The following is a 26,633-nucleotide window of genomic DNA, read 5'->3' on the forward strand; positions in this document are numbered from 1 at the left end:
TCAGTGGTCTTGAAGGAAAAAGAAAAAAAAAAAAAGTAACTCTTGCTTACTACCGTCTCTTTTATATCATCCTTCTATTCTCAACTCTCATTTTACTTTTTGTGATTATGCATGAATGATCCTAATCTCCTAAAACTGAGTCACCCTCAAACTCACATTTTTGTAACTCATCTCTCACATTTCTTTACATAAAACTATTTTTTACGTTTATAGTTAAAAAAAAAAAAGTAGCACCTAAAGTTCACTAAAAAGGTAGTCCTGATGGCTCCTAGCACTGTCACCAAGTCAGAGTAGTGAATCATCAGGCTCACACCACATGAAGTTACTGTCCTCCCCTGGTCCCAGGCCAATATAACACAGGGGAAGCCACTACTTAAAATATTTTTTTTTCTATCTTAAATAAAATCTTTACTGGATTAAAAAAAAAAATTCTACGATCAGGTCAGAGCCCTAGTTGAAAGGTAGGGTATTTGCTTTGCAGCCAATCCAAATTTGATCCCTGATACCACATCTAGCCTGACAGAAAGTGGCCATCCCTCACGACAAAAATGAATTTTTTAAGTAAAAAAATTTCTACACTTCCAATCTAGTATTTTATTCTTAATCTTTAAACAAAACACCTTCATTCTAAGCCAAAAACCAAATTTTATGAAAAAGGTTTTCTCCTCCTTGTTCTTCCTAATGTGATATTTCCTTCCCATTCAGTTTAATTAATTATAACCCTACATGTCACATCATTTTTTCGCTCATTCTGTTCTTTCAGCCAACCACAGTTCTCATCAAGATCACCAATTATGTCATTAGGGCTATATTCAATGGACTCTTTGAGTCTTAACTCAGCATTAAACACAACTGACTAATCATCCCAGCAGCACACTTCTTTTTCAGTTCATTATACCACTAGTCATTTTTCCATTTCTTTTTGGCTTCTTGTTTTAAACTGAAATCCTCAACACTCTCTCCTCTTCCTCCAGGTGATCTTATCCAGGGGTCTCAAACTCAATTTACCTGGGAGCTGCAGGAGGCAAAGTCAGGGTGATCCTTGAGTGTAAAGTCAGTAGTAAGCCTTGAACATTGGGGGGTGTGACCCAAACAACTAAAACAAAACAAAACAAAACAAGATTCCTCTAGGGCAGAGCCACAAAATGTTGTACGGAGGGCCGTTTGCAGCCCATGGGCTGCGAGTTTGAGACCCTTGTTATAGACCATTTCCTAAAAAAAAATCTTCATTATCTAAAGGCCTGTAACTAGGACATAGACCTCTCTTTCAGATCTCAAACTTATTCTCAGAAACAGTACCCTAGCATTACTTGATAAGAGAATAGTAATAGTCTAAGGAAGGCTAGGCTACCTTGTTCCTATTGATAAGCTCAAACCCAACATTTTCCTGTACTAAGTCTGAATAGAAAAAGACAGTAACAATAGCACATGATGATGATGATGAACATTCATAGTAAAGGTGAATACACATGTAAATATGTGAAGCTAAGTTAGACATGGTTAAGATCAACTAACTTCATTCAAGCTTATTTCACATTTGACACACATTTTATAAACACTGGGTTCCCCTATGATAAAGCTGAGGTTGAAATGTGAAGTTTGTGAAAGCATACTTTTTGTTTGTTTGGTTGGTTGGTCTGTTTTTGGGTCACAACTGGCAGCAGTCAGGGGTTACTCCTGGCTCTATGCTCAGAAATCGCTCTTGGCAGGCTCAGGGGAGCACATGGGATGCTGGGATTCGAACCACTGACCTTCTGCATACAAGGCAAACGCCTTACCTCATGCTATCTCTCCGGCCCTGATACTTTTTGTTTTAAGCTAAAAAGCTAAGAAACATAACTACATGTTAACAAAAGTATATTAATTAATGAAGATCACTGAGAATGAGGAAATGAATCTAGATGGAATCATGACTGATCCTTGAAGAAAGGTGGCAATGAGTACCAACGCGCAAAATATTGGTTGTACGTATTACTTTTTTATTTTATTTAAAAAATTTGGGGTTTTGGGCCATACCACTGGCACTCAGGATTTACTCCTGAGTCTGCATTCAGAAATCACTCCTGAATTGGTGGGAATGTTGCACTAGTGAAGAGGGGTGTTCTTTTTCTGATTAAAACCCAACTACAGTCTTGTTTGTAATCACGGTGTTTAAATAAAGATACAAATAATAATAATAAAAAAAAGAAATAACTCCTGGCAGGCTTAGGGGACCCTACAGGATGCCAGGGATTGAACCTGGGTTGGCCGCATGCAAGGGAAACGCCTTCCCCACTGTGCTATAGCTCCAGTCCCTGTATTGTTTTTTTTTAGTTCCTCAGTAAAAAATATTCACAAACAAAAAGGGCAAACTTTTTATTATGCAGTGTTACAATATGGCTTTGGTTATTAATAGATCATTCAAATAAAGGTTATTATTTAAATAGAAAGTTGAACTGAATTTTGCATTCAAAAAGTATTAAATTTTCTCTCAATATACAATGAATGCATGAAGCAATTATCCTTAATCACTTGAGGTTGTGTAAAATTTAATAATCTGGAGGTTGGGGAAGTCTGTATTTGATTAATCAGATGGTCAGAACAAAGACCCAGCAGAAATGAAGAGTACTGGGGCCAGCATGGTAGCACTAGAGGTAAGGTGTCTGCATTGCAAGCGCTAGCCTAGGACAGACCTCGGTTAGATCCCCCAGCGTCCCATATGGTCCCCCAAGCCAGGAGCGACGTCTGAGCACATAGCCAGGAGTAACCCCTGAGTGTCACCGGGTGTGGCCCAAAAACCAAAAAAAAAAAAAAAAAAAGAAATGAAGAGTACTACAGTCACTCCAGTGTTGCCTGGGTCCCCTGAGCAGAGCTAGGAGAAATGCTGGAAATAAATAAATAAATAAATAAATACTTCTGTACAAGATAGAAAAAACATCGAGAAGCTGGAGTAATAGTATAGTGCAGAGAGCAGAGGCAAAAAAAGTGAAAAGAAAAAATACACACAGGAGCCATAGAGATAGCACAGTGATAGGGTGTTTGCCTTGCATGCGGCTGACCCGAGAGAAACCCAGTTCAATTTCTGAATGCAGAGCCAGGAGTGATCCCTGAGCACCACTGGGTGTGGCTGAAGAATCAATCAATCAATAAAATAAAGTTTTTAAAAAAAGAGAAACACGGACCCGGAGAGATAGCACAGCAGTGTTTGCCTTGCAAGCAGCCGATCCAGGACCAAAGGTGGTTGGTTTAAATCCCGGTGTCCCATATGGTCCCCCGTGCCTGCCAGGAGCTATTTCTGAGCAGACAGCTAGGAGTAACCCCTGAGCACTGCCGGGTGTGGCCCCAAAACAAAAACAAAACAAAAAAAAAAAAAAAGAGAAACACACACACAAAATTAATCCTCAAAAACAATACAGAAACCACTAGAGACATAAGACAGCAGTCAGGGCCCTTGTCTAATCACAAACCACCCCAGTTTGATCTCTGGCACATCATTTTGTCACCTAAGTACCACTAGGAGTGATCCTGAGCTCAGAACTAGAAGTAAGATCAGACCAGGGATGACACCCAAAACAAGGACAAGGCAAGTACAGAATCTGGACAAAGGGGTATGGAGGGGGTGGGGGTGTATGTATTAATACGACAGTAGAGTTATGTGTATTTGAGAGTACATACTAACTCTGTGGTATATATAATTCAGTTTATGTTTTTCATGTAATAAATTATACATAACCCAGTGTATTTTTCATCGTCTTTCACAATTTTAATTATATTTTAAATTTGTTCCTGAATTTAGGAAAAAATTGCAAGTATGATATTAACATAGTACCACTTAGTCATGCATTATGTTTATCAGGAAGGAAAATAACTATGAAATAGTGTCATTTCTAATAAGGACATACTTTTTTAAAAATAATTTAAAGTCTAGTTTTACAACCCATTCTCCCCAATACAAGTTACTTTCTTAAGACTCGCCTTCAATTTCTTAAACTGAAGTTTTAATTTCTTAAAACTCCCCTAGCATTTATGGCCTCAATCCTAACCAATTTTGTAGTAAGTAACTGTGGCATTGTGCCATAAGGGGGCAAAATGTGCCTTAGGCATTACAGAACCAACCTAAAACTGCAAATTAGTTATAGAAATATACATGACTATGAATAATGCATAACTTTACGTTTTATGATTGTTAAATAGTTGACATATTTCTCTAAAAATACTGGCTACATAAATTTTCACAAAGATAAAGTTTCTTCTTCTTAAACATATGTAAGGGAAAAAAGTTTAAAAAAAACTTATAAAGGCCCTATTTAGTTTCTATGCACAAAAAGAACTGCTGAGAAACATTTTGACCTATGTTATAATTAGCCTATTAATGAAATAAAACTAGTGACTGCATCTTTAAATTTTAACTAAATATGATCAAAGCAATTTTAACAATAAATAAGCATCTTAGTATTTAATTCTACTTACCCCAAAGGTTTTGGTTTGTGTGTATCTAAAGAGTGCAACTGACATCTCTTGTTCTTTTTACTTTTTGGAATAGCATCTATCATATCATTTAGTTTGGACCTAAATAAATAAGTAAAGAATAATAAGCCATTGTTTTAAAAAACAATTCTACTTACCACTTGTTATAGTTAGAAGAGTACTTAGTTATACATATATCTGATTGAGCATTTCCCATCAAATTCCTTTTTTTTCCCGTCACACACTGCATGCACGGGGATCATATGTAGTGTCAGAATTAAACTTGAGACCCGTCCTATGCAATGTAAGACCTTATCCCCTATAGCAGTGATGGCTAACCTTTTTGAGCCCAAGTACCCAAACTGCCGCACAAAATCAAAGAATTTCCTCAAAAGTGCCAGCACATTAATTAAACCTTAATAACAAGATTTTAGTATCTAAAAACTATGCGGCACAGATCAAATATCTTAATTGCGGACCTTCCCACGTGCCACCTGCAAGGCCTTTGAGTGCCATAGGTTCGCCATCATGGCCCTATACTATCTCTCTAAACAACTCATCATATTCTTTTTTTTTTTTTTTTTTTGGTTTTTGGGCCACACCCGGCGGTGCTCAGGGGTTACTCCTGGCTGTCTGCTCAGAAATAGCTCCTGGCAGGCACGGAGGACCATATGGGACACCGGGATTCAAACCAACCACCTTTGGTCCTGGATCGGCTGCTTGTAAGGCAAACGCCGCTGTGCTATCTCTCCGGGCCCAGCTCATCATATTTAACCCAAAAATCTGTCTACTTGCCAATCATTTCATTTGCAATTGTAAAAATGTTGAGAAAGACTGGGGCCAGTGAGGTGGCACTAGAGGTAAGGTGTCTGCCTTGCAAGCGCTAGCCAAGGAATGGACCGCGGTTCGATACCCTGGCGTCCCATATGATCCCCCCGAACCAGGGGCGATTTCTGAGTGCATAGCCAGGAGTAACTCCTGAGCATCAAACGGGTGTGGCCCCCCCAAAAAAGACAAAAAAAAATGTTGAAAGACTTGAATATATGACATCTAGATTCAATCACAATACAAGAAAAATGCTGAAAGAGACTTTTTTGGGGTCACACCTGGCAGTGCTCAGGGGTTACTCCTGGCTCTGTGCTCAGAAATCATTCCTGGGGCCGGAGTGGTGGCACAGCGGTAGGGCATTTGCCTTGCACACGGATGACCTAGGATGGACTGCAGATCCCCATGTCCCATATGGTTCCCCAAGCCAGGAGTGATTTCTGAGTGCACAGCCAGGAGTAACCCCGTAGCGTCACTGGACATGGCCCAAAACCAAAAAAAAAAAAAAAAAAGAGGGATGGAGGGAAATTTGGGACATTGGTGGTGGGAATGTTGCACTGGTGAAGGGGGGGTGTTCTTTACATGTCTGAAACTTAATCACAATCATATTTGTAATCAAGATGTTTAAATAAAGAAAAAAAAGAAAAAAAAGAAGTTGTTCCTGATAGGCTTGGGGGACCATATGGGATGCTGGGATTTGAACCACCGTCAGTCCTGATCTGCTACGTGCAAGGCAAATGCCCTACCACTGTGCTATCTCTCCAGCCTCAAGACTTGCTTTTATTTATACTCTATTCTCTCAGATTATAAGGGTCTCATCATACCTCCATACTCCTTGAGTAATATTTAAGTATTTTAATAATATATAATTTAATAATACCTATTCACTCAGTACTTTCCCTTATCCAAATATTAAATAGTCTGAGAGGCCACCAACAGAAACTCTATACAAATAAAAATGTACCACCATATCTATACCTCATCAACCAATCAGCAAAGGGTCTTAACTTTTCATTGTGGATTTTGTTGAGCTTTTCTTTGTTTTTCATATTTGGTGATGCTTAGAGGTTATTCCTGGCTCTGCATTCAGGAATCACTCCTGATAGGGCTTAGCGGACCATACAAGATGCCAGAGATTGAACCTGATCATCCACGTGCAAGGCAAACACTCTTGCCATATTATTGCTCTGGCCTTCCACCCAATTTTTGTTTGTAGGCTCGGGGAAACAGATGCACTGGCAGGGATTGAACTTGGACTGGCCACATATAAGGCAAATGCTCTCCCTGCTGTGCTATCACTATGGCCCCTATCCATTAACTTTTAAGACATTCTGAGGTAAATTATTTCTATCTTGGGTCAGAAAGAATGCACAGTGGGTAAGTGCTTGCCTTGCACGTAATCAACCTGGGTTCAATCCCCTGCATCATATATGGTCCCCTGACCATTACTCTGGGTCTCTACTGAGTAAGGAAGAGTCACCTAGGGACAAAAGGGTGTATTCTCCCCATCCTCAAAAAAACCAAAGCAGCCAGAGAGATAGCATGGAAGTAAGGCGTTTGCCTTTCATAAAAAAGGACATCAGTTCGAATCCCGGCATCCCATATGGTCCCCTGTGCCTGCTAGGGACAATTTCTGAGCATAGAGCCAGGAGTAACCCCTGAGTGTTGCTGGGTGTGACCCAAAAACCACACACACACACAAAAACAAAAACAAAACAAAACAAAAACAAAGCAACCCATTTTTCTTTTAATTTGAGGGAGGGAGTCTGGGCCACACTAGTTTTGGACTCACTCCTGTTAAAGTTGGAGGGTCCAGCTGTGGTGCTAGTGATAAATCAGGAGTGGGTCACCTGCAAGGCCCTTAACCCCTATGATTATCTCTCCAACATTGTTCTAGTTCATTAGACTTACCTTCCCTCTACTTATTTGATCTAAAATTTGCAATTAGGTTATTCCTCAAAATATGCCCAGGTTTAAAATTTATTCTTAGTGGCAGAAAACAAAACCCAGGGCCTCAAACATGTGCTCTATTGCTGAGTCATATCCCTACATCCTCAAGATAATAGTTAGGATCCAGTTTTCATTATCTCTGATGGTCACCCTCATTACTAACAAGGACTGCTAAAAAACCTGTCAAAGCCCAACTTCAAAACAAATAAATGAGTGCTCGCTTTGGCAGCACATATATTAAAATTACAGAGATGATTAGCATGGCCTCTGCTCAAGGATGACAAGCAAATTCATGAAGCATTCCATATTTTTGATACCTAAACTCAATTTGCAATAAAACTCGTGTCTTTGCGATCCAAACAACAATAACAAAAATAAATAAATAAATGATACCATTATCAAATGAAAGGTCTATCAAACCTTCCCAATTAGTTTGAAGCAAATAAACCCACTTTGGCCAATTAGGGCAGTTAGGGATATAGAAATTTCACAGGTCGAGGCTCAGGGTTCAATTCCTTGGCACCTGTCACTCTCCCCACATCCCTCCTGTCATGAAAATGTGGCCTGAAAGATAATAAAGATGCTTGACTCACATGTACCTGACCTGGGTTCAATCCCTGGCACTGCATTTGATTCCCTGATATCACCAGGAGTGATTTCTAAGCACAGAACCAGGAGTAATCCAAGCACAGCCAAGTGTGGACCAATTTCCCCTCTCCAGTCTCCTCCCTAAAACCCTAAGAATGACTTCAAAGCATTACTTCATTTTTTATTACTCCTCTACTTTTACTTCCTTACTGTTACCTTAATTCATTCCATTCTAGTCACAATGGTTTACCATCTTTAAAACAAGACAGGAAAACTTTTTTTTTTTTTTTTTTTTTTTTGGTTTTTGGGCCACACCCAGCGGTCCTCAGGGGTTACTCCTGGTTGTCTGCTCAGAAACAGTGCCTGGCAGGCACGGGGGACCATATGGGACACCGGGATTCGAACCAACCACCTTTGGTCCTGGATCGGCTGCTTGCAAGGCAAACACCGCTGTGCTATCTCTCCGGGCCCAAGACAGGAAAACTTTACCCTCTGAACTATATATTTACCTCTTTCCCGATTTTTTCCACAGGTATTGACAAGTTTCACTTTCTCGTTTTATATTCATTTTCAGAAAGTTTTTCTTGACAAGCTTCAATACAAACTTCAACCATTCATTCTCTTATTGATAGATTTTTTCTTACAAATTATCTATTTGCTTGGGCCAGAGCAATAGCATAGGGGGTAGGGCATTTACATTGCACACAGACCTAGGTTCAATCCCCAGCATCCTGTAGGGTCCCCAGAGCTTGCCAAGAGCAATTTCTGAGCACAGAGCCAGGAGTAACCCAAGTACCATCAGGTGTGGCAAAAACAAAAGAAACCAAGTTATCTATTTGCTTATTGCCTGCCTCTCCCTTGTAAAGAGCAGAAACGTTTGGTCAAAATAGTAACAGTTAATAAGACTGAATATTCATTCCAAATTCAGAGTAACCAAATTGGGGCCAGTGAGGTGGCGCTAGAGGTAAGGTGTCTGCCTTGCAAGCACTAGCCAAGGTGCTAGCCAAGGAAGGACCGTGGTTTGATCCCCTGGCATTCCATATGGTCCCCCCAAGCCAGGGACAATTTCTGAGCGTTTAGTCAGGAGTAACGCCTGAGCATCAAACGGGTGTGGCCCGAAGAAACAAAAACAAAAACAAAAAAAACCAGAGTAACCAAATTTAGGAAAACTGCTACCACCACCAAATTCAAAAATTTGATGGGAGTGGAAAGAGAGGAGAGGGGACAGCTAGAGATATAGTACAGTTGGGTAGGACATATGCCTTACATGCAACTGACCTGGGTTTGGTTTCCAGCATCCCATATGGTACTGAGACTGCCAGCTATGGTCCAAAACCAAAGCAAACCAACCAAAAAAAAATTAATATTTGGTTTGGGGGAAATACCCAACAATGCTGATGGGTTGGTTACTCCTGGCTGTGCACTTATGAGCTACTCCTAGTGGTGCTAGTGTGACCATATAGGATGCTGAAACCCAAACTGGCTGTGTGTAAACAAACCTACTCAATGCACTACTGCTCTGGCCCCACAAACAAAAGATTTAACAGAGAGCAAACTCAATGGGCTGGAGCACATGATTTCACCATGAAAGACCGGGTCATGATCCTCACACTGCTCCCAAAAGTGAGTCCAGAGCACCATCAGGAACTCCTCTATAACAATGGGTATGACTCCAAAACAAACAAAATAAGTAAAATGAAAGAATAAGGCAGGAAAATAGCTTAGAGTTCATATAGGACTCCTAGATTCAATCTCCAGGACCATTTTTCCATGGTTGGAAAAGTAGCCCAAGCAGTGCCAGATATGAAATAAAACAAAACAAAAAAGTGAATAGACCCATTTCCCCCCCTAAATATTCATACTTACCCATGTACATAAAATAGTGTATAAAGTTTCTTTGCATCAGTCATGCAGCTTCGAGTTACAGATAGGACTCCCTTCGGCCCTACTGTCAGGGGTTCAAGAGCAGGATTTCCAGACTCTACAAGTTGGGAAAAGAGGCGTTCCACACTTCGACGACAACCAACACATGGGACGAGCTGAGAAAGTGCACTCAAGACTTCACGAGATGTTACTACCATGGCAATACTTAGGTCTTGTTGTTTAAGCATACTGTGCCTCTGAGAGAAAAAGAAAAATGATGAGTCCTTAGAGAAGACATAAAATTACTTTCACTACTACCACTGGTTTTTTTTTTTTTTTTTTTTTTTTTTTGGTTTTGGGGCCACACCCGGCGGTGCTCAGGGATTACTCCTGGCTGTCTGCTCAGAAATAGCTCCTGGCAGGCACGGGGGACCATATGGGACACCAGGATTCGAACCAACCACCTTTGGTCCTGGATCGGCTGCTTGCAAGGCAAACGCCGCTGTGCTATCTCTCTGGGCCCTACCACTGGTTTTTAACCTTGCACATTAAGTAAAACCTGAGCCAGGCTTGCCATCTTTATCTGCAAACAAGGCAGCCTTATCCATGTTGGACTGAGTTTGTTCCAAAAACCCCAAAGTTGCAGAATCTAAGATATAAACCCCCCTGCTTAGGATGTCAGAGTTTAATAAGTGCTTCAGCATATTATAAAGGTTCAGACCCAGATATCTGGTACTTGTTCAGTGGTATTAAATGTAGTTCTCTCACTTAAAAGAAAACTTATTTAAAAATAGGGGGGAAAAGATGCAATGTAGCTTTAGTATTTTTTTTTCAACTTTTAACAACATAATATATGTTTAGCTACAGGAGTCAAATTAGGATGATTGTGCAGAGAAGTTCTCAATCTAACAGGTATGTTGAATTAATGGGAGAGAACAGTCTATTGTATAGAGGAACCTGCAGTGAATAATTCTGGTGACATGTTACAAATTCTGTTACATGTTACAAAAAAGCAGAAAAATCATTTGGAAATAGCTGTAAAGAAATGGGCAAAACTCTAACAAGTCCTACTCAAGACTTGAATCAAAGAAAACACTACCCCAGTAGATCTTCACTTTAACAAAAGGCAGATGGAAAAGTAGTTACCTCCCAAGAAAGATGTTTCTACTAGTAACCTTTTAAGTTTTCTCCAAAAGTAGACACAGGTTTTAAGTAACTATTTATCATCCAAGAAGGTATATTACTTGGGAATAAAAATTTCATGGTATCTGATTTTATGTGAAGCTACTACAGAAAACCAACAAATTCTCAATGAAACTGTGTACATATAACCTGTCTTTAAAAAAAAAAAAAAAAGGGGCCGGGCGGTGGCGCTGGAGGTAAGGTGCCTGCCTTGCCTGCGCTAGCCTAGGACGGACCGAGGTTCGATCCCCCGGCGTCCCATATGGTCCCCCAAGAAGCCAGGAGCAACTTCTGAGCGCATAGCCAGGAGTAACCCCTGAGCGTCACAGGGTGTGGCCCAAAAACCAAAAAAAAAAAAAAAAAAAAAAAAAAAAGATGGAAGGGCCGGAGTGATAGCACAGCTGTAGGGCATTGCCTTGTACGAGGCTGATCCAGGACTGGCTGGTTTGATTCCTAGCATCCCATATGGTCCCCCAAGCAGCCAGAGGCGATTTCTGAGCACAGACCCAGGAGTGGCCCCTGAGCACCAAGGGGTGTGCCCCTCCCAAAAAAAAGATGGAAAGATGTCCTGATGGAAGTGAAACCTATGGACATGTAAAAACACAATGCTACCACATCCCTTTAAATGGGATAGATACAGAGAATATATTCATTGGAGGTCAGGAGATAGTAGTTTGCTTTGTCAGCAGCCAGCCAGGGTTTGAGTCCCAGTAGCCAATATGGTCCCCCAACAACCAAAAGAAGTGATTCCTGAGCTTAGAGCCTCTAAGCATTGCTGGGTGAGACCCAAAAACAAAAATAAAATATATTCGCTACAGCAATAGTAAAAGAAAACAACTTCAGTGAAAACTTAAGACCTCGAGGGACTTTCATAAAACAAAAACAAATCAGTTACATGTTACAATAAAAGCTAGAAAAAAAAAAACGGGGCTGAGAGAGAGCATGGAGGTAAGGCGTTTGCCTTGCATGCAGAAGGTGGTGCATCCCATATGATCCCCCAAGCTTGCCAGGAGCGACTTCTGAGCGTAGAGCCAGGAGTAACCCCTGAGTGCTGCCAGGTGTGACCCAAAAAACAAAAACAAAAAAAGCTAAAAAAAAAAAAAAAAAAAAAAAAAAAAGCTAAATTCCAATTACTCTTTAAAACACAATTTAAAATGCTGATTTCTTTTTTTTTTTTTTTTTTTTTTTGTGGTTTTTGGGTCACACCCGGCAGTGCTCAGGGGACCATATGGGACGCTGGGATTCGAACCGATAACCTCCTGCATGAAAGGCAAACGCCTTACCTCCATGCTATCTCTCCAGCCCCTAAAATGCTGATTTCTAAAACTATTACCTGAATGAACTGCTTTAGCTGTGCGCCATTGTTTTGATGTCCATCAAGATTTAACACATTGTCAGGAAATTCCATCACCATCTAAATATGCAAAATAATAAAAGAAATCAATTATTTATCTTATTTGAACACAAACATCTTATTTTATAAATTCCTAAAATGGATCACTCATAAGACTGGAGATAGCACAGCAGGTAGGGCTTTTTTTTTGCCTTTGCACATGGGTTTGATTCCCAACATCCCAATATGATCCCCCAACCACTGCCAAATGATTTCTGAGCACACACGGGCAGGAGTAAACCCTCAGTGCTACCAGTGTGACCCAAAAACCAAGTAATAATAATAAATAGGGCACTGAAGAAGCCAGATTTCCTCCCCTACCTTACCCCATTCTCTACATGCCCCCAATCCCAATTATCTTTTGTTTTTGGGCCAGAACTGTCGACAATTGGGTCACCCCAGGAAAGCTCAGGAAACCATATGGGATGCTTGGGATTGAACCTAGGTCAGCTGCGGGTAAGGCAAATGTCCTCCTACCCACTCATGCTATCCCCTTCTGGCTTTCTCCAACGATCTTTATAATCCAAACATTTTTTTTTTGTGATTTTTGGGTCACACCCGGCAGTGCTCAGGGGTTACTCCTAGCTCCATGCTCAGAAATTGCTCCTGGCAGGCACGGGGGACCATATGGGACGCTGGGATTCGAACCGATGACCTCTTGCATGAAAGGCAAACGCCTTACCTCCATGCTATCTCTCCAGCCCCTAATCCAAACATTTTTAAAAAATGGAAAATTAGGATTGAAGCAAGAGGTCAGGCAGACATGAGTTCAAATCTCAGCACTGCACTAAAACAAAAAGTCATAAAACTGTGACAATACTGATTGTAAAAGTTCACCAAGGAAGAGCCATAACTGTAAGTCACCAAATGAAAGCATCCCAATTTCAGAAATGATGAAATGTGAAAAAGGGGAATGTTTTCAAAACAGTGAAATGCATTCATATTTTATGTATACATAAAATGTAACACTTATCTTAATTAGAATATAGTTAAAGGTTTCAAACACACTGTGCTAGGACAAACTTCTATTTCTAGATTACAAGGGCCTTAAACTCCTACACAGAGTTAACACACAAACGAGGAAAACCGATAAAACAAAACACTCCAGTCAGATTATAAGATCATAAAAGGGTATCACCACTTCACAAAAACTGCATCTTTAATGAAGGTGACCATTCTTTATCTTCATTTTAGAAATGAGTGGCTTGAAACACAAGTTTCTTAGGTGTTGAATAGTTTATCTGGTAGGATGCATGAGATCGACCCTGGTTAAATAAGTCCCTGCCACTCCCTGCAAGGTGTGATCCCTGCATGCAGAGCCAGGAGTAAGCCTCCATAAATAAGATGCTGCTATATCTAGGTAATAGAGAGAGCCTGCCTCCCTTCTTCCATTTCTAGGTCATACTTTGAAGTTCTCAGGCTTTACTCCTGGGTCTGCATTCAGAGATCACTTCTGGCAGGGCTCATGGGACCTTACGAGGTTCCAAGGATCAAACCAGGGTAAGTTGGATGCTAAGCAAGAAAAGAACCCTTACCATTGTACCAATTGAGCCACATTGATAGTGCTCAGAGCTTATTCATGGCTCTGCACTCAGGAATTACTCCTAGTAATATATATGAAGGAATATATGAAGTTCTGAGATTGAACCCAAGTCAGTTGAGTGGAAGGCAAATGCCCTACCTGCTGTACTATATCACTCAGGCCCCTGGCCCACCTTTTCTTTCATTATACCAAGTTCAGAGACATGCTTCCACATCAACAGCTCTTTTTTCCCCCCATATATACAGATCCTATGTCCAAATTTAAGTTTCAAAGATCCATTATCCAATATTTAGATTTACTAACTTCTCTCTAGTTTTTCTTAATTTCATAATCACAGTCTTACTATAAATAGTGAGAGTAATAATAATGACAGCAGGAGGCCGAAAGAATAGCTCAAAGGGCTGAGCACATGCTTTGCACGCAAGATCTAGTCCACTCACACTAACAGTTTGGAGTACTGCTAGGAGTGACCCTGAGCTGGGAATAGCCCAGTTTCACTAGATACAACCCAACAGGAGTTAAGATACTCCCCAAATAAAAACATTTAACATAGTTTCATTATGACAGTGTTGCTAGCAACACTATTGCATATTTAGTAGCCTTATCAATATAATGACCTCCAAACATCTCCCCACAGATTCAAGGTTTTTTTTGGGGGGTGGGGGTGGGGGGGGTCAGGTGTTACTCCTGACTCTGTGCTCAGAAATCACTTCTGGCAGGCATGAGGGACCATATGGAATGCCGGGATTCGAACCAGGGTCTGTCCTGTGTAGGCCACGTGCAAGGCAAACACCTTGCCGCTGTGCTATCACTTCATCCCCCACAGATTTAAGTTTTAATTGGTCTCTAATAATGTAGCTAAAAGAAACTGTAAAGATCAAAATAAATAGAAAAAATAGCAGTTTACTGCAGGCTTATTTACAATAGCCAGAATCTGGAAACAAACCAGATACCCAATAACAGATAAATGGCTCAAGAAACTGGTACATATACACAATGGAATACTATGCAGCTGTCAGGAAAAATGACGTCATGAAATTTTCCTATACATGGATGGACATGGAAACTATTATGCTGAGTGAAAAGAGTCAGAGGGATCGAGAGATAAGACACAGGATAGTCTCACTCATCTCTGGGATTTAAGAAAAATAAAATACAGGAGCCAGAGACATAGCACAGTGGTAGGGCGTTTGCCTTGCATGTGGCTGACCTGGGAGAAACCTGGTTCGATTCCCAGCACCCATATGGTCCCCCAGCCTGCCAGGGATGATTTCTGAGTGCAGAGCCAGGAGTGATCCCTGAATGCTGCTGGGAGTGGCCCAACAACCAATTAAATCAATCAATGTTTAAAAAAATACAGTATAGTAATAATACCTAGAGACAATGAAGATGAAGGCCAAAAGGACCAGGCCAAGATATGAAGCTTACTATACCACCAAGAGTAGTGAGTGCAGTTAGAGAAATAACTACACTAACAACTATCATGACAATGGTAGTGAGTAAGAGAAATACAATGCCTGTATACAGGCTGGGGGTGGGGGAGGAGGTTGAGGGAGGAGCATTGGTAGTTGAAAGGTTGGACTGGTGAAGGGGGGTTGTTCTTTCCCATAACTGAAACCCAACTACAAACATGTTTGTAATCATGGTGCTTAAACATATTATTTAAAAAAAAAAAAGAAAGAAAAGGGGCCAGAGAGATAGCATGGAGGTAAGGCATTTGCCTTGCATGCAGGACGGTGGTTCAAATCTCGGCACCCCAGATGATCCCCAAGCCTGCCAGGAGCGACCCCCAAACCAAAAACAAACAAACAAAAAAAACAATTGCCTAAATCACTGCACTTTTTGTTTGTTTTGGGTCACACCTGGAGGTGCTCAGGGGTTATTCCTGGTTCTGTGCTCACTCCTGGTGACTCTATAGGACAGCAGAGACTGAATCTGGGTTAGCCATGTACAAGGCAAACAGTCAACCTCCTTTTTTAGGTGGGCTACACCTGGCTCTGTGCTCAAGGATTACTCCTAATGGAGCTTAGGGAACCATATGGATAGGACTTGGATCTACAGCACAGAATAAAAGTGCCTTACCACTTTCTCCAGTCACTGCATCTATAATTTTTTTTTTTTTTTTTGGTTTTTGGGCCACACCCGGCATCGCTCAGGGGTTACTCCTGGCTATCTGCTCAGTAGTAGCTCCTGGCAGGCATCTATAATTTTTATGCTATTCTATAGCCTACTTAAATTTAATTTGGGAAAAAAATTTAATTTGTGGGGGCACCAGAGCTTCAGGTAGGAATATATAATCAGGCTTCCTCTTGGAATATAACTCGTTTTGCATGAACTCTATCATTTGAACCACATTCATAGACCCTTTACTTTAAACAAACAAACAAAAAGCCTTTTATAATTCTGGTCTTTGGGACCCTGGGGGATACAAGGAAATAAATAAAAGGGCTAACACAAGTACTGCATAAAGGAGGCCCAATTTCAGCCCCATCACTGTGGTCTCACTAGAATACTACACAGAGCTAGCCTTATTCACTGTACTCCTGGGTATAGCCTAAACAAAAAGGAGATGGGGATAAGGAAGAATAGACAACATTTAAGAGTTCAATAAACTAACATTGTGTTTTCTGGAGTCACTAGCAGTCTAAAAACACAAAGAGGAGAGAGAGAGGTAATACAATAAAGTAGGGCGCTTGTCTTACATACAGTCCAACTGGGTTTGATCCCCTATACCATATGGTCCCCTGAGCCTATCAGGAGTGATCCCTGAATGCAGAGCCACGTCTGTAGTCCAAAATCCTAAATAAATAAATACAAAGAGATTTAGCATTTTTGGTTTTTTTTTTTTTAATTTTGTTTTGAGGTCACAACTAGTGGGGCTCAGTGATTACCGTGTTCGTACCATAAGACGCACCTTCCCCCAAAAAGTATGTCTTATGGAGCAAATGCCGCCAGGAGCTGAAGCCTGAGTGCAGAGGAGAGCATCTAAAAACTAGGTGCGTCTTATGGTCAGGTGTATCATATAGAGTGAAAAATACCGGACTCGGGATCATAGTGGATTCCAGGAACTGAACCCAGGTTGACAACATGCAAGTCAAGCGTCCTACCCTTTGTACTATCACTCAGCCCTGGGATTTTTTTTTTTTCTGGTTTTTGGGCCACACCCGGCGATGCTCAGAGGTTACTCCTGGCTGTCTGCTCAGAAATAGCTCCTGGCAGGCAAGGGAGACCATATGGAACACTGGGATTCGAACCAACCACCTTTGGTCCTGGATCAGCTGCTTGCAAGGCAAACACCACTGTGCTATCTCTCCGGGCCCCTGGGATTTTTTTTTTTTTTTTTTTTGGTTTTGGTTTTTGGTCACACCCGGCAGCGCTCAGGGTTACTCCTGGCTCTACACTCAGAAATCGCTCCTGACAGGCTCGGGGGACCATATGGGATGGTGGGATTCGAACCACCATACTTCTGCATCTAAGGCAAACACCCTACCACTGTGCAATCTCTCTAGCCCCTCAGCCCTGTTTTTAAAGAGGAATCATTACTGTTCGGCTTAGAGCTGAGGCTACCTTTCAGTAACCAGCTAAAATTGAATGAGTCATTGTCTTGCAATTACTACACTTTATAAAGTTACACACTATCTACTTCACTCTTTGTTTTGTTTTAGGGCCACACCCAGTGGTGCTCAGGGGTTACTCCTGGCTCTGCACTCAGAAATCATTCAGGAGGGATGGGAGGGCTGGAATAGCTGCATAAGCGGTTGGGCATTTGCCTCGAACGCGCTGACCTAGGAAGGATTGTGGTTCGATCCCCTGGTGTCCCCATTTGGTCCCCCAAGCTAGGAGTGATTTCTGAGTGCATAGCCAGGAGTAACCCCTGAGAATCGCCGGGTGTACCCCCTGCCCCCCCAAAAAAGAAATCGCTCCTGGAAGGTTCAGGGGACCATATGGGTTGCCAGGATCAAACAAGGGTTGGCCACATGCAAGGCAAATAAATGCCCTAGCCACTGTGCTATCTCTCAGGGCCCCTACTTTCACTCTGAAGTATACTGTCCTGGTTTCTTTGACCACAGCTAATGTTTCAGTGCATTTTCAAAAGCTAACCAAAATTTACATTTATTAAAATATTTTTTTTTTTAGTGGAGGAAAAGATAATAGTGAATAGGGCAAAGGTTATTATGCTCAGAGCCACCCAGAGATCAGTAACCAGTACCACAAAGGTTCCAGGTTCCCATCCTGCCAGGAATAACCCCCAAGCACAGAACAGGGTTAGTAAGCACAGTTGAGTACAGACCAAAAATCTCCACCTTCCAAAGAAAAATAAAATCATTGTCAGGTTGGGGAGATAACACAAAGGGCTGGAGAATGGTGTTTCACTGAGTTCCAGGTCAAGGTTCCATTCTCAGCATCACAAGCATTCCCATGCAGATTCCTAAGCAGACAACTTTCAAGCACTAGTTGGTATGGCCCTGAAAACCAAAAACAAAAGTAACAAAAACCACCAACATTTCAGTGTTAACTTTTTTGTTTTTGTCACTTTTGTGGTAACTTACTGGAAGGGTGTTCCACACTTCCTGGTATGCTGTTGTGTGGAATGGGGCTTCTGTGCTTAGGGGTTGCTCCCAGCAGCATCTGGGTACCCCACATGGAGTATGAGTTGAACCTGGTCTCATCATCCCAATGAATAATTTTATCCTATTACAAGTTAGTCTATCTGTTTTTGCAACATCTATCACATTTGATAAAGTTCAATATTATATCCAGAGTTGAAAGAAAATATTTGAATTCTATTATATTTTTTTGGAAAGTGGGGAGCTGTGATGGATATCAAACCCATGCACTTAAAACATGCAAGGCAAATACTCCACCACTGAGTTACCTCCCATCTTAAATACTAAAAATTGTTGGTGGTGGTAGGGGATTTGGACCACACCTGGATCTGTATTCAGGAAATACTAGGGAGTACTAAAGGGAACATATGGGGTATCAGGATTGAACCCACATCAGCAGCATGCAAGGCAAGAGCCCTACTCACTCCTGTACTAAAAATTAAATTCTTAGTATAAGTGCTGCTGAAGTGAGCACCCTAAGCACTAAATTTTTAGGAAAGTTCTAACACCTAAGCCCCAAGTTGATATACTACCATTTACTATTTTTAAAGTCTCATTTAAAAATATATCAAGGGGCCGGTGAGGTGGTGCTAGAGGTAAGGTGTCTGCCTTGCAAGCGCTAGCCAAGGAAGGACCGCAGTTTGATCCCCCGGCATCCCATATGGTCCCCCCAAGCCAGGGGCAATTTCTGAGCGCTTAGCCAGGAGTAATCCCTGAGAATCAAATGGGTGTGGCCTAAAAACAAACAAAAAATATATATACAAATAAAAATATATCACATTGTAAAACATTGCAACTATTTTTAGTTAGGAGGTGAAAAGTAGAATCAGATATAATTCAACGGGGGCTGGAGAGGTATTACAGAGTATTGGGAATTTGCCTTAGTCCAAGTAGAATTCAATCCCCATCATTTAATATGGTTCCCTGGGACCACCAGGAATAATTCCCAGTGCAGAATTACTCCCAGGAGCAATCCCCGAGCACCAGAGGATGTGGCCCAATAACAAACAAATCCAAAAGATAAATATTTCAGCAGCTTGACACAATGTATAAAGAACTGTAGCTGTAGTGTGAGCCGTCCTATAGATGTCAGCCATCTGGGTTTGATCCCTGTTCCCCATGTGGTCCATTGAGCACTATCAAGAGGGATCCCTGAGCCCAGATCACTATCCAAGTGTGCTCCAAAAGCCAAAAAAAAAGGAGGGGTATTTTATTAAAATCTAGTATTTCTAAAAACCTTACCAAAAAATTTAGTGATGGCCAGATAGAGTTCAGGGACTAAGGCACTTATTAGCATGTAGCCAACCCCATTTCAAACCCCAGTACAACACGATTCCCCCCAGCACTGCCAAAGATTTAAGCAGTCAGGAATAAATTTTGAGAACCACTAGTGTGGTCCCCAAATAGCCTTTAATAAAAACGTATTCATGCATTGAGAATATTTTAACATTACTGATATTATTTTTTGGGTTTTGGGGGGAGCCACACCCGGTGACGCTCAGGGGTTACTCAGAAATCGCTCCTAGCTGGGGGGACCATATGGGATGCCGGGATATCAAACCTTGGTCTGTCCTAGGCTAGTACCGGCAAGGCACTTACTGCTCTGCACCATCGCTCTGGCCCCATCATTACTGATATTTTTATAGCAACTCTAGAACCAGCTCTGTCTCCAACAAATAAAGTTATGGAATGTTATACAACAGTGTATTGTGACACATCTCAACTCTGCATCTATGCATGTATTACAACTAGCATTATACCAAATGCTGCTATATCCTTAAAATTATTCATATAGGGGCTGGAGGTGGTTCAAATCCTGGCATCCCATATGGTCACCAAAGCCTGCGAGTAGCAATTTCTGAGCGTAGAGCCAGGAGTAACCTCTGAGCGCTGCCGTTGTGACCCAAAAAATAAAAAATAAATTTTTTATTCATGGAAAGGAGAATACCTGGGTTATTTTTCAAGATTGTTTTAAAGAACGTATTTTGCCGTTTTTTATAATTAAAAACTCAATTAAGGATCTAAACAGATAGTCCAAGGAAAAAGGAGCTTTCCTTATGACCAACTTATACAAGGCTTTACCCAAGGCCCACTGTGGTTCATTCAATTCCATGCACCACATATGACCCCTTGAGAACCACCAGGAATGGTCCTTGAACAGAAACCTTTACTACTCCCAAGTGTGGCCCAATAATGCCTCCTGCTCTGCAAATAAACTTACTTAAAAATTATTTTTCAGGGCCAAAGCAATAAGACAGTGGTAAGGTGTTTGCACACGGCCTACCTGGGACGGACCTGGGTTCAATTCTCCGCATCCCATATGGTCTCCTGAGCCTGCCAAGAGTAACTTCTGAGCAAAGAGCCAGGAGAAACCCAGGAATGCAGCCAGGTGTGGCCCAAACCCCCCCCCCCAAAGTATCTAATTCTTCAAATACAAACCTCTTAACGTCATTTTATAAACCAAAGTAAAAACACCCAGTTTAACTAGGTCTAGCAACCTTTAGTAATCTTGTTACCAAATAACACTTGTAACTGATTCCAAGTACTGTAACCAGACATTTATGATCTAACAATTTTCTAAACTAATTGGAAATAAATTTCACAAAATGTTTCTTCAGTATCTTACCTACAAACCTTGGAACCAAAACCAAATCAGATTTAAACTTCAGAGACATGCCACCAAACTATCATAGAACTAACCAATGCAAAGAGCTGACCTAGGTTCAAACCATGGCATTCCATATGGCTCCCGAGCACTGACAGAGATACTTAATGAATGTAGAGCCAGGAGTAAACCTCTGAGCATCAGCCAGGAGTAAACCTCTGAGCATCATTGGGTGTGGCCCAAAAACAAAAACCACCAACACCTCCCACTCCCCACAAAAAAAAAAAACACCTAATCGTACTATACCAAAGTAGAGCATAAACTTCTCTGCTGGAGGGATCTTCCCTCTCTTTTCCAACAGTTTGTTTTATATTTTTCCTTTAGTTATCTAGTAAAAATGACTCTCAAACCACCTTCATCATTATTTGTTCTCAATAGAATTTTAGGGGCTGAATAGACAGTATATCCAGTAGGGCTCCTGCTTTGCACACCACCAATTCAAATTCAATCTCTGCACTATATATGGTCCTGAGCCCACCAGCTTTGATCCCTGAGCCCAAAGCCAGGAGTAAAATAAACAAATTCTGAACCAGCATCCAGTTAGTCCGTAGAGTATCCAAGACAAAGCAATAATTCTGTTCATTCCCTAAATAACTCTTCCACCCCAAAGAAAAACTGCACTTTTTTCTGTATTAAGAGGCTATTTAGGGGCTGGAGAGATGATGGCACAGCAGTAGGGCATTTGCCTTGCAGTCGATATAGGATGGACGGTGGTTAGAATCCCAGCATCTCATATGGTCCTTGGAACCTGCCAGGGGCAATTTCTGACTGCAGAGCCAGGAGTAACCCCTGAGCACCCATAAGGTGTGGCCCCCCCCCCCCCAAAAAAAAGAGGCAATTTAGACCAATAGCAACTTTTTTCTGAAGAAAAAAAAAAAAAATCAGCATAAAAATCATAGTGTAGGGCCCGGAGAGATAGCACAGCAGCGTTTGCCTTGCAAGCAGCAGATCCAGAACCAAAGGTGGTTGGGATCCAGGACCAAAGGTGGTTGGTTCGAACCCCGGTGTCCCACATGGTCCCCTGTGCCTGCCAGGAGCTATTTCTGAGCAGACAGCCAGGAGTAACCCCTGAGCAACGCCGGGTGTGGCCCAAAAACCAAAAAAAAAAAAAAAAAAAAGAAAAAAAGTGTAAGGTTACATCTTTTTCTACATAGCCTTTGTAAAATCATTGTACTGAGTATAATAACACCCAAAATTTAGCTATTTAAATTGTTGTGTATATGAGGGGCCAGGATGTGGTTCAGGAAAAGCACCTGCCTTGTAGGTGTGAGGTTCTGGGTTTAATCCCTTGCACAGCCAGAGGAAAACTACACTGTATGAGATGTTACCGTGCTGTTACCATAGAGGAGTGTTATCTTGAAAATGGAAAGCCTTTTAAATGCTTACAAACATTTAACACTCAAATTTATGTTAATTTCCCCAGTGTTTTGGTATGACACACTCGACAGCAATCATCTTATGTCCAACCCCTTAGGATTTTATCTTCCAATATTCTGGAACAAACCTAAGAGGTTAATATTCAGTACTATAGCAAAGTGTTTATGTGGAAAAAAAAATCACCAGCAGATGAATCAAGTTTTCAAACTTATTTACAAGTCCACAATATTTCTAATGCAAAGTGAAGAAATCAGAACCAAAGCTACAAGTTAATGATCAGGCACTAACAAAAATTCTATTTGCCTTCTATCAGGATCAAATCATTCCATCTTTTTCCCAGGGAGAAGGAAAAAAAAACTGCTTTTGTAATCATAGATACTTTCACTTAAAAAGTTCTAACAAATTAAGTCACTCAATAGCTCATCTAATCCTTTTTAAAATACTGCAACTCAATCAAGTCTTAATTAAACCTGGCACACAGAAAGGCATCTAAGGGTGGCAGTTCTACAATGACTTGCATTTTACATAAAATTTGAAAAAAAGAAAAGTAAATATTTATAATAAAAAAATCAGAAACAAAACACCAATGGTCTTTGAAACCTAAAAAATGTTAAAAACACGAACAAAGGTGATAAGGAGATTTACATCTATCTTCAATAGGCAAATACAAGTATTCCAGATCCTCAGCAGCCACGGAATTCAGATTTCAACAAGACACTGAAGCTCATTTCATGTAAGAAACAGTGGCAAGCCACTGCACTCATTTCCTGTTCAGATTCGATTCAAATTTCTGCCATTTCCTTTGAAAGGAAATCATACAGCAATACTGTGCAGAGTCTACCATACTCCTTCCTCCCCGTTCCTGCACACACAACCTGCCACCAACTATAAAAAAAAATAAATAAATAAATAAGGAAAACCATCCAGATCTGAGTGTTGACACTCCAGAGGAGAAAGCAGTGTCTCTTAAACGATCCCTTGAACACGAATTCTGCTTCCCTCCAAAGGAGGAAGGTGGGGGTGGAAAGGCTCCCTGTGAAAAGAAGAAGACAAGAAGGCCAAGCAAGCCTGTTTTGAAGCGTCATGGCCTAGCCAAGCACAGCATTGTCAAAAAGAGTTTTTTTTGTTTGTTTTTTTTTCTGTCATCGACCAGCTAACAGGCTAGGAGCGAAAAAACAAACCGTTTCAGGGGCATCTTGACTGTGCAAGCAGAACATGTCATTCTGCCCTGGGTAATTACGCTTAGGAAGGAGGCAGGCAGGGAGAAGAGAGAGAGAGAGAGGTAGCCACGGAGCTGCGACATTTGCAGAGAATGAAGCCTGATCATGGGTCGGTGGTATGGGGAAGGGAGAAGCCCCCCCAAACCCGAACTCCAGCGCCTTTCAACCTCCCCCCAACTCGGAGGCACATGCTTGGGGCCTGTGCGACGTCAGGGCAGGGGGGAAGGAAGGAAGGAAGGTGTGAACAGGCAGGGGGACACCCGCGGGGCAGAGGCGCCGGGCTTGGGGGCCCGCCGAGGCAGGCTCCCGGGGCGCCCCACTGCAGAGGCGAGTCGGTGGGGCCGGCGGGGCGCAGGAGGAGGAGGAGGAGGAGGAGGCCTCGCCTAGGAGTTGCAACACTCCGCTCGCTCTCTCCAGGGCGCAGCGCTCGGCCTGGGGGAGGGGAAGGAGGAGAAACAGCTGCCAGGGAGGGGAGCGGCTGGCGAGGCGAGGCGAGGCGAGGGGAGGCGAGCCCGGCCCGGCCCGCTGGCTCGCCCGATCGCTCGCTCGCTCACCGTGAGCGTGTCGTCGATGTACAGGGGGATCTGCCTGCGCTCGAAGGGGAACTCCTCCTCCCCGTCCCTGCACACTGCCACCAGTCGCGCCATCGTCTCCGACACTGCCGTGGCCGCCGTCACCTCCGCCCAGCTGCTGCCGCCGCCGCTGCTGCTGCTGCTCCTGCCGCTGCCGCCGCCGCCTCCTTCCAGCTCCTGCCTGCAACAGACAAGCCCCGCGAGCGAGCGAGCGTCAGCACCCGCCGCTGTCGCTGCCGCCGTCGCCGCGCAGCACATTCGCCACGGGGGGAGGGGGAGGGAGCGCTGCGAGCGGGCGGGCGGGGAAGGAAGAGCCCGGCTGCGTTTCCCATCACCCGATTCCACACGCGCTCGGCCAATCAGCGCCGAGGACCGCCGGGACCCGCCCCCTCGCGCCCAGAGCGCCGAGCGCGCGCGCCCTCCCCACCCCACCCCCACCCCCGCCGCCGCCGCCGCCGCCTCTGGCCTCTCCGCAGGGTCCAAAGGAGAAAGCGGAAGAGCGACCCGCCGCCCCCCCCCCCCCCGCTCTGGGCTCCCTTGGCCCCGCCCCCGGAGACCCCACCCAGCCGTCTCCAGCCTCCTCACAGGCGGGAGTGGGGGGGTGTGGGGGGGTCGAGGGCCCGCTCCGAGAGCCTCAGGCTGACCCGTTCTCCCGTTTCCGGGCTAGCCCCGCCCAATCAGCTTGGGAGTCCAGGCGCGGCCGCCCGGCGAGGCCCCGCCCCTGGGAGGGGCCGACCCCGCCTCGCTTCTGCAGAGCCCGTCGAGAGGGCGGGGGAGCCGAAGCGGCAAGACCCTCTCTCTCTCCTCACCCTGCTGAGAGGAGGCGTCTCGGGTTGACCTTCACCGTTTTTCCGCGGTCGCTTCTCGGGTTTTCTGCCCCCCCACCCCAACCTCTGCTCCCCGTTACCGGCTGACGAGGCCCGCGTCAGGACCGGCCTGGGCGGGAGCGCGGCTCCGAATGCCGTTTCCTCTCCCCAGCTGAGGCAGCAGCCGCCGCTCGCGCCGCGGGGAGTGGGGGAGGGGGAGGGCGGCGGGCGGGGGAGGGTGGGGCGGGAGGGGCGGGGCCGAGGACGCCGAGAGGGGCGGGGCGGGGTCGCCTGCTCTCGCGAGAGAGACTGCGCAGGCGCGGATCCTAGCTCGTCTTCCCCCGATCCTGGCCTGGCCGAGCCAGGAAGGAAGGAAGAGGTTGCTGGGGGCTAGTTGGCCTGTCGGTCGATTTCATCCCGCCAGTTATGGCCCCTGGAATAGACCCCCCAATAGGGCTGCTAGGAACAACGAGTAGCCCCCCCTAGACGTCAGGGCGCCACACTCGGGGCCGACGGGTTGACTTTAAGGCCCGACCTGAGAGTCGAGGCCCTGGGAGGATTGTGGAAGGCGGGAGAGATGGGAGACATCGCCAGGGGTAAGACAGACTCTGGGTTAGGTTTCCAGAGACGCTGCTTTCCCGACACCCCTATTCCTCTGGAGGGAGCCAGTTGTTGCTTCGCTGCTTCACAAACTGCGAGCAGCATCCACCCAAGGAAGCGAACATATTTTGAAGTGCGACTGTTTTTTGGGTTTTGTTTTTTTTGCCTATGTCCATGTGCTGTTGGAAGCAAAAAGAAGACTGGAAACTGGCCCGAGAAACTTCTTTCTTGGCCTGGATTAATATTAACTCAGGGGCTTAGACTGGACACCAGTTCCTTTGGGCAAAGTACTGGCACTGGCCAAAGGCCCTGCCCTTCCAAAGGCTCCTGAAAAGCAGTTGCCAAGAAAACCCTTATACACTCTCCGTGCCGCCGTGTACTCAGTTCCTACCTGGAGGCTTTGCAGGCCTGTAGTAAAACCAAGAAAACAGTTGGGAAGTAGCTTGCTTAGAGAGGCTTCATGGTGTTAAAGGGATTCGTCCACTTGTCATAACTACCTCTCCTCTTGGGCTAGAGCAGTGATACTGACCTTTAAAATGAGCTTTTTGGTCATTACATGAAGTCTTGGAGTCAAAACAACAAAAGACCCCATAGTGTATTCCAAGCCATGTTGACTTATGACATTGTGTGGTCACTAGGGTAGGTGACATAATAAACTGGAAGAACCTTTGTTCAGTTCCAAAGGTGAGATTATCTGGTTCTTGTCTTGGTCAGTTGCAGAAGAATGCTGTGGTCTTTAACCTAAATCCAGTAGGTATAGGAGATGTGCATGCAACTTCTGACAGGTTATTGTACAGAGCCCAAATGTGGACATGTTTAGAGACTCGTGTTTTATATAAAAACACTCCTAAAGACTACTCTGGCTTTTAAGATCTAACGATGCTCCCATAAAAACTCAGTTAATGTATATATGCCTCTTAAACTACTTTCGTTTTTTTGTTTTGAGGCTACACCAGGCAGTGCTCAGAGGTGACTCCCAGGTTCTGCATTCAGAAA

General features: G+C 43.5%; 1 protein-coding gene and 1 pseudogene across 1 annotated transcript in view; one reads left to right on the forward strand and one right to left on the reverse strand.

Annotated features, from left to right (window-relative positions):
* The window catches only part of GGNBP2 (gametogenetin binding protein 2), a 45,425-nt gene extending 20,196 nt beyond the window's left edge, over positions 1 to 25,229 (reverse strand). Inside the window, 5 exon segments of the mRNA XM_049771564.1 lie at positions 4,450 to 4,548; positions 9,676 to 9,929; positions 12,188 to 12,268; positions 24,214 to 24,412; positions 25,041 to 25,229. Coding sequence (XP_049627521.1) covers positions 4,450 to 4,548; positions 9,676 to 9,929; positions 12,188 to 12,268; positions 24,214 to 24,306 — 527 coding nt within the window. The 5' untranslated portion in view covers positions 24,307 to 24,412; positions 25,041 to 25,229.
* Positions 7,435 to 7,533, forward strand: LOC126028296 (uncharacterized; annotated as a pseudogene).
* Positions 25,230 to 26,633: the final 1,404 nt, after the last annotated feature.

This window comes from Suncus etruscus, chromosome 1 (assembly GCF_024139225.1).
Source record: "Suncus etruscus isolate mSunEtr1 chromosome 1, mSunEtr1.pri.cur, whole genome shotgun sequence".
Taxonomy (NCBI): domain Eukaryota; kingdom Metazoa; phylum Chordata; class Mammalia; order Eulipotyphla; family Soricidae; genus Suncus; species Suncus etruscus.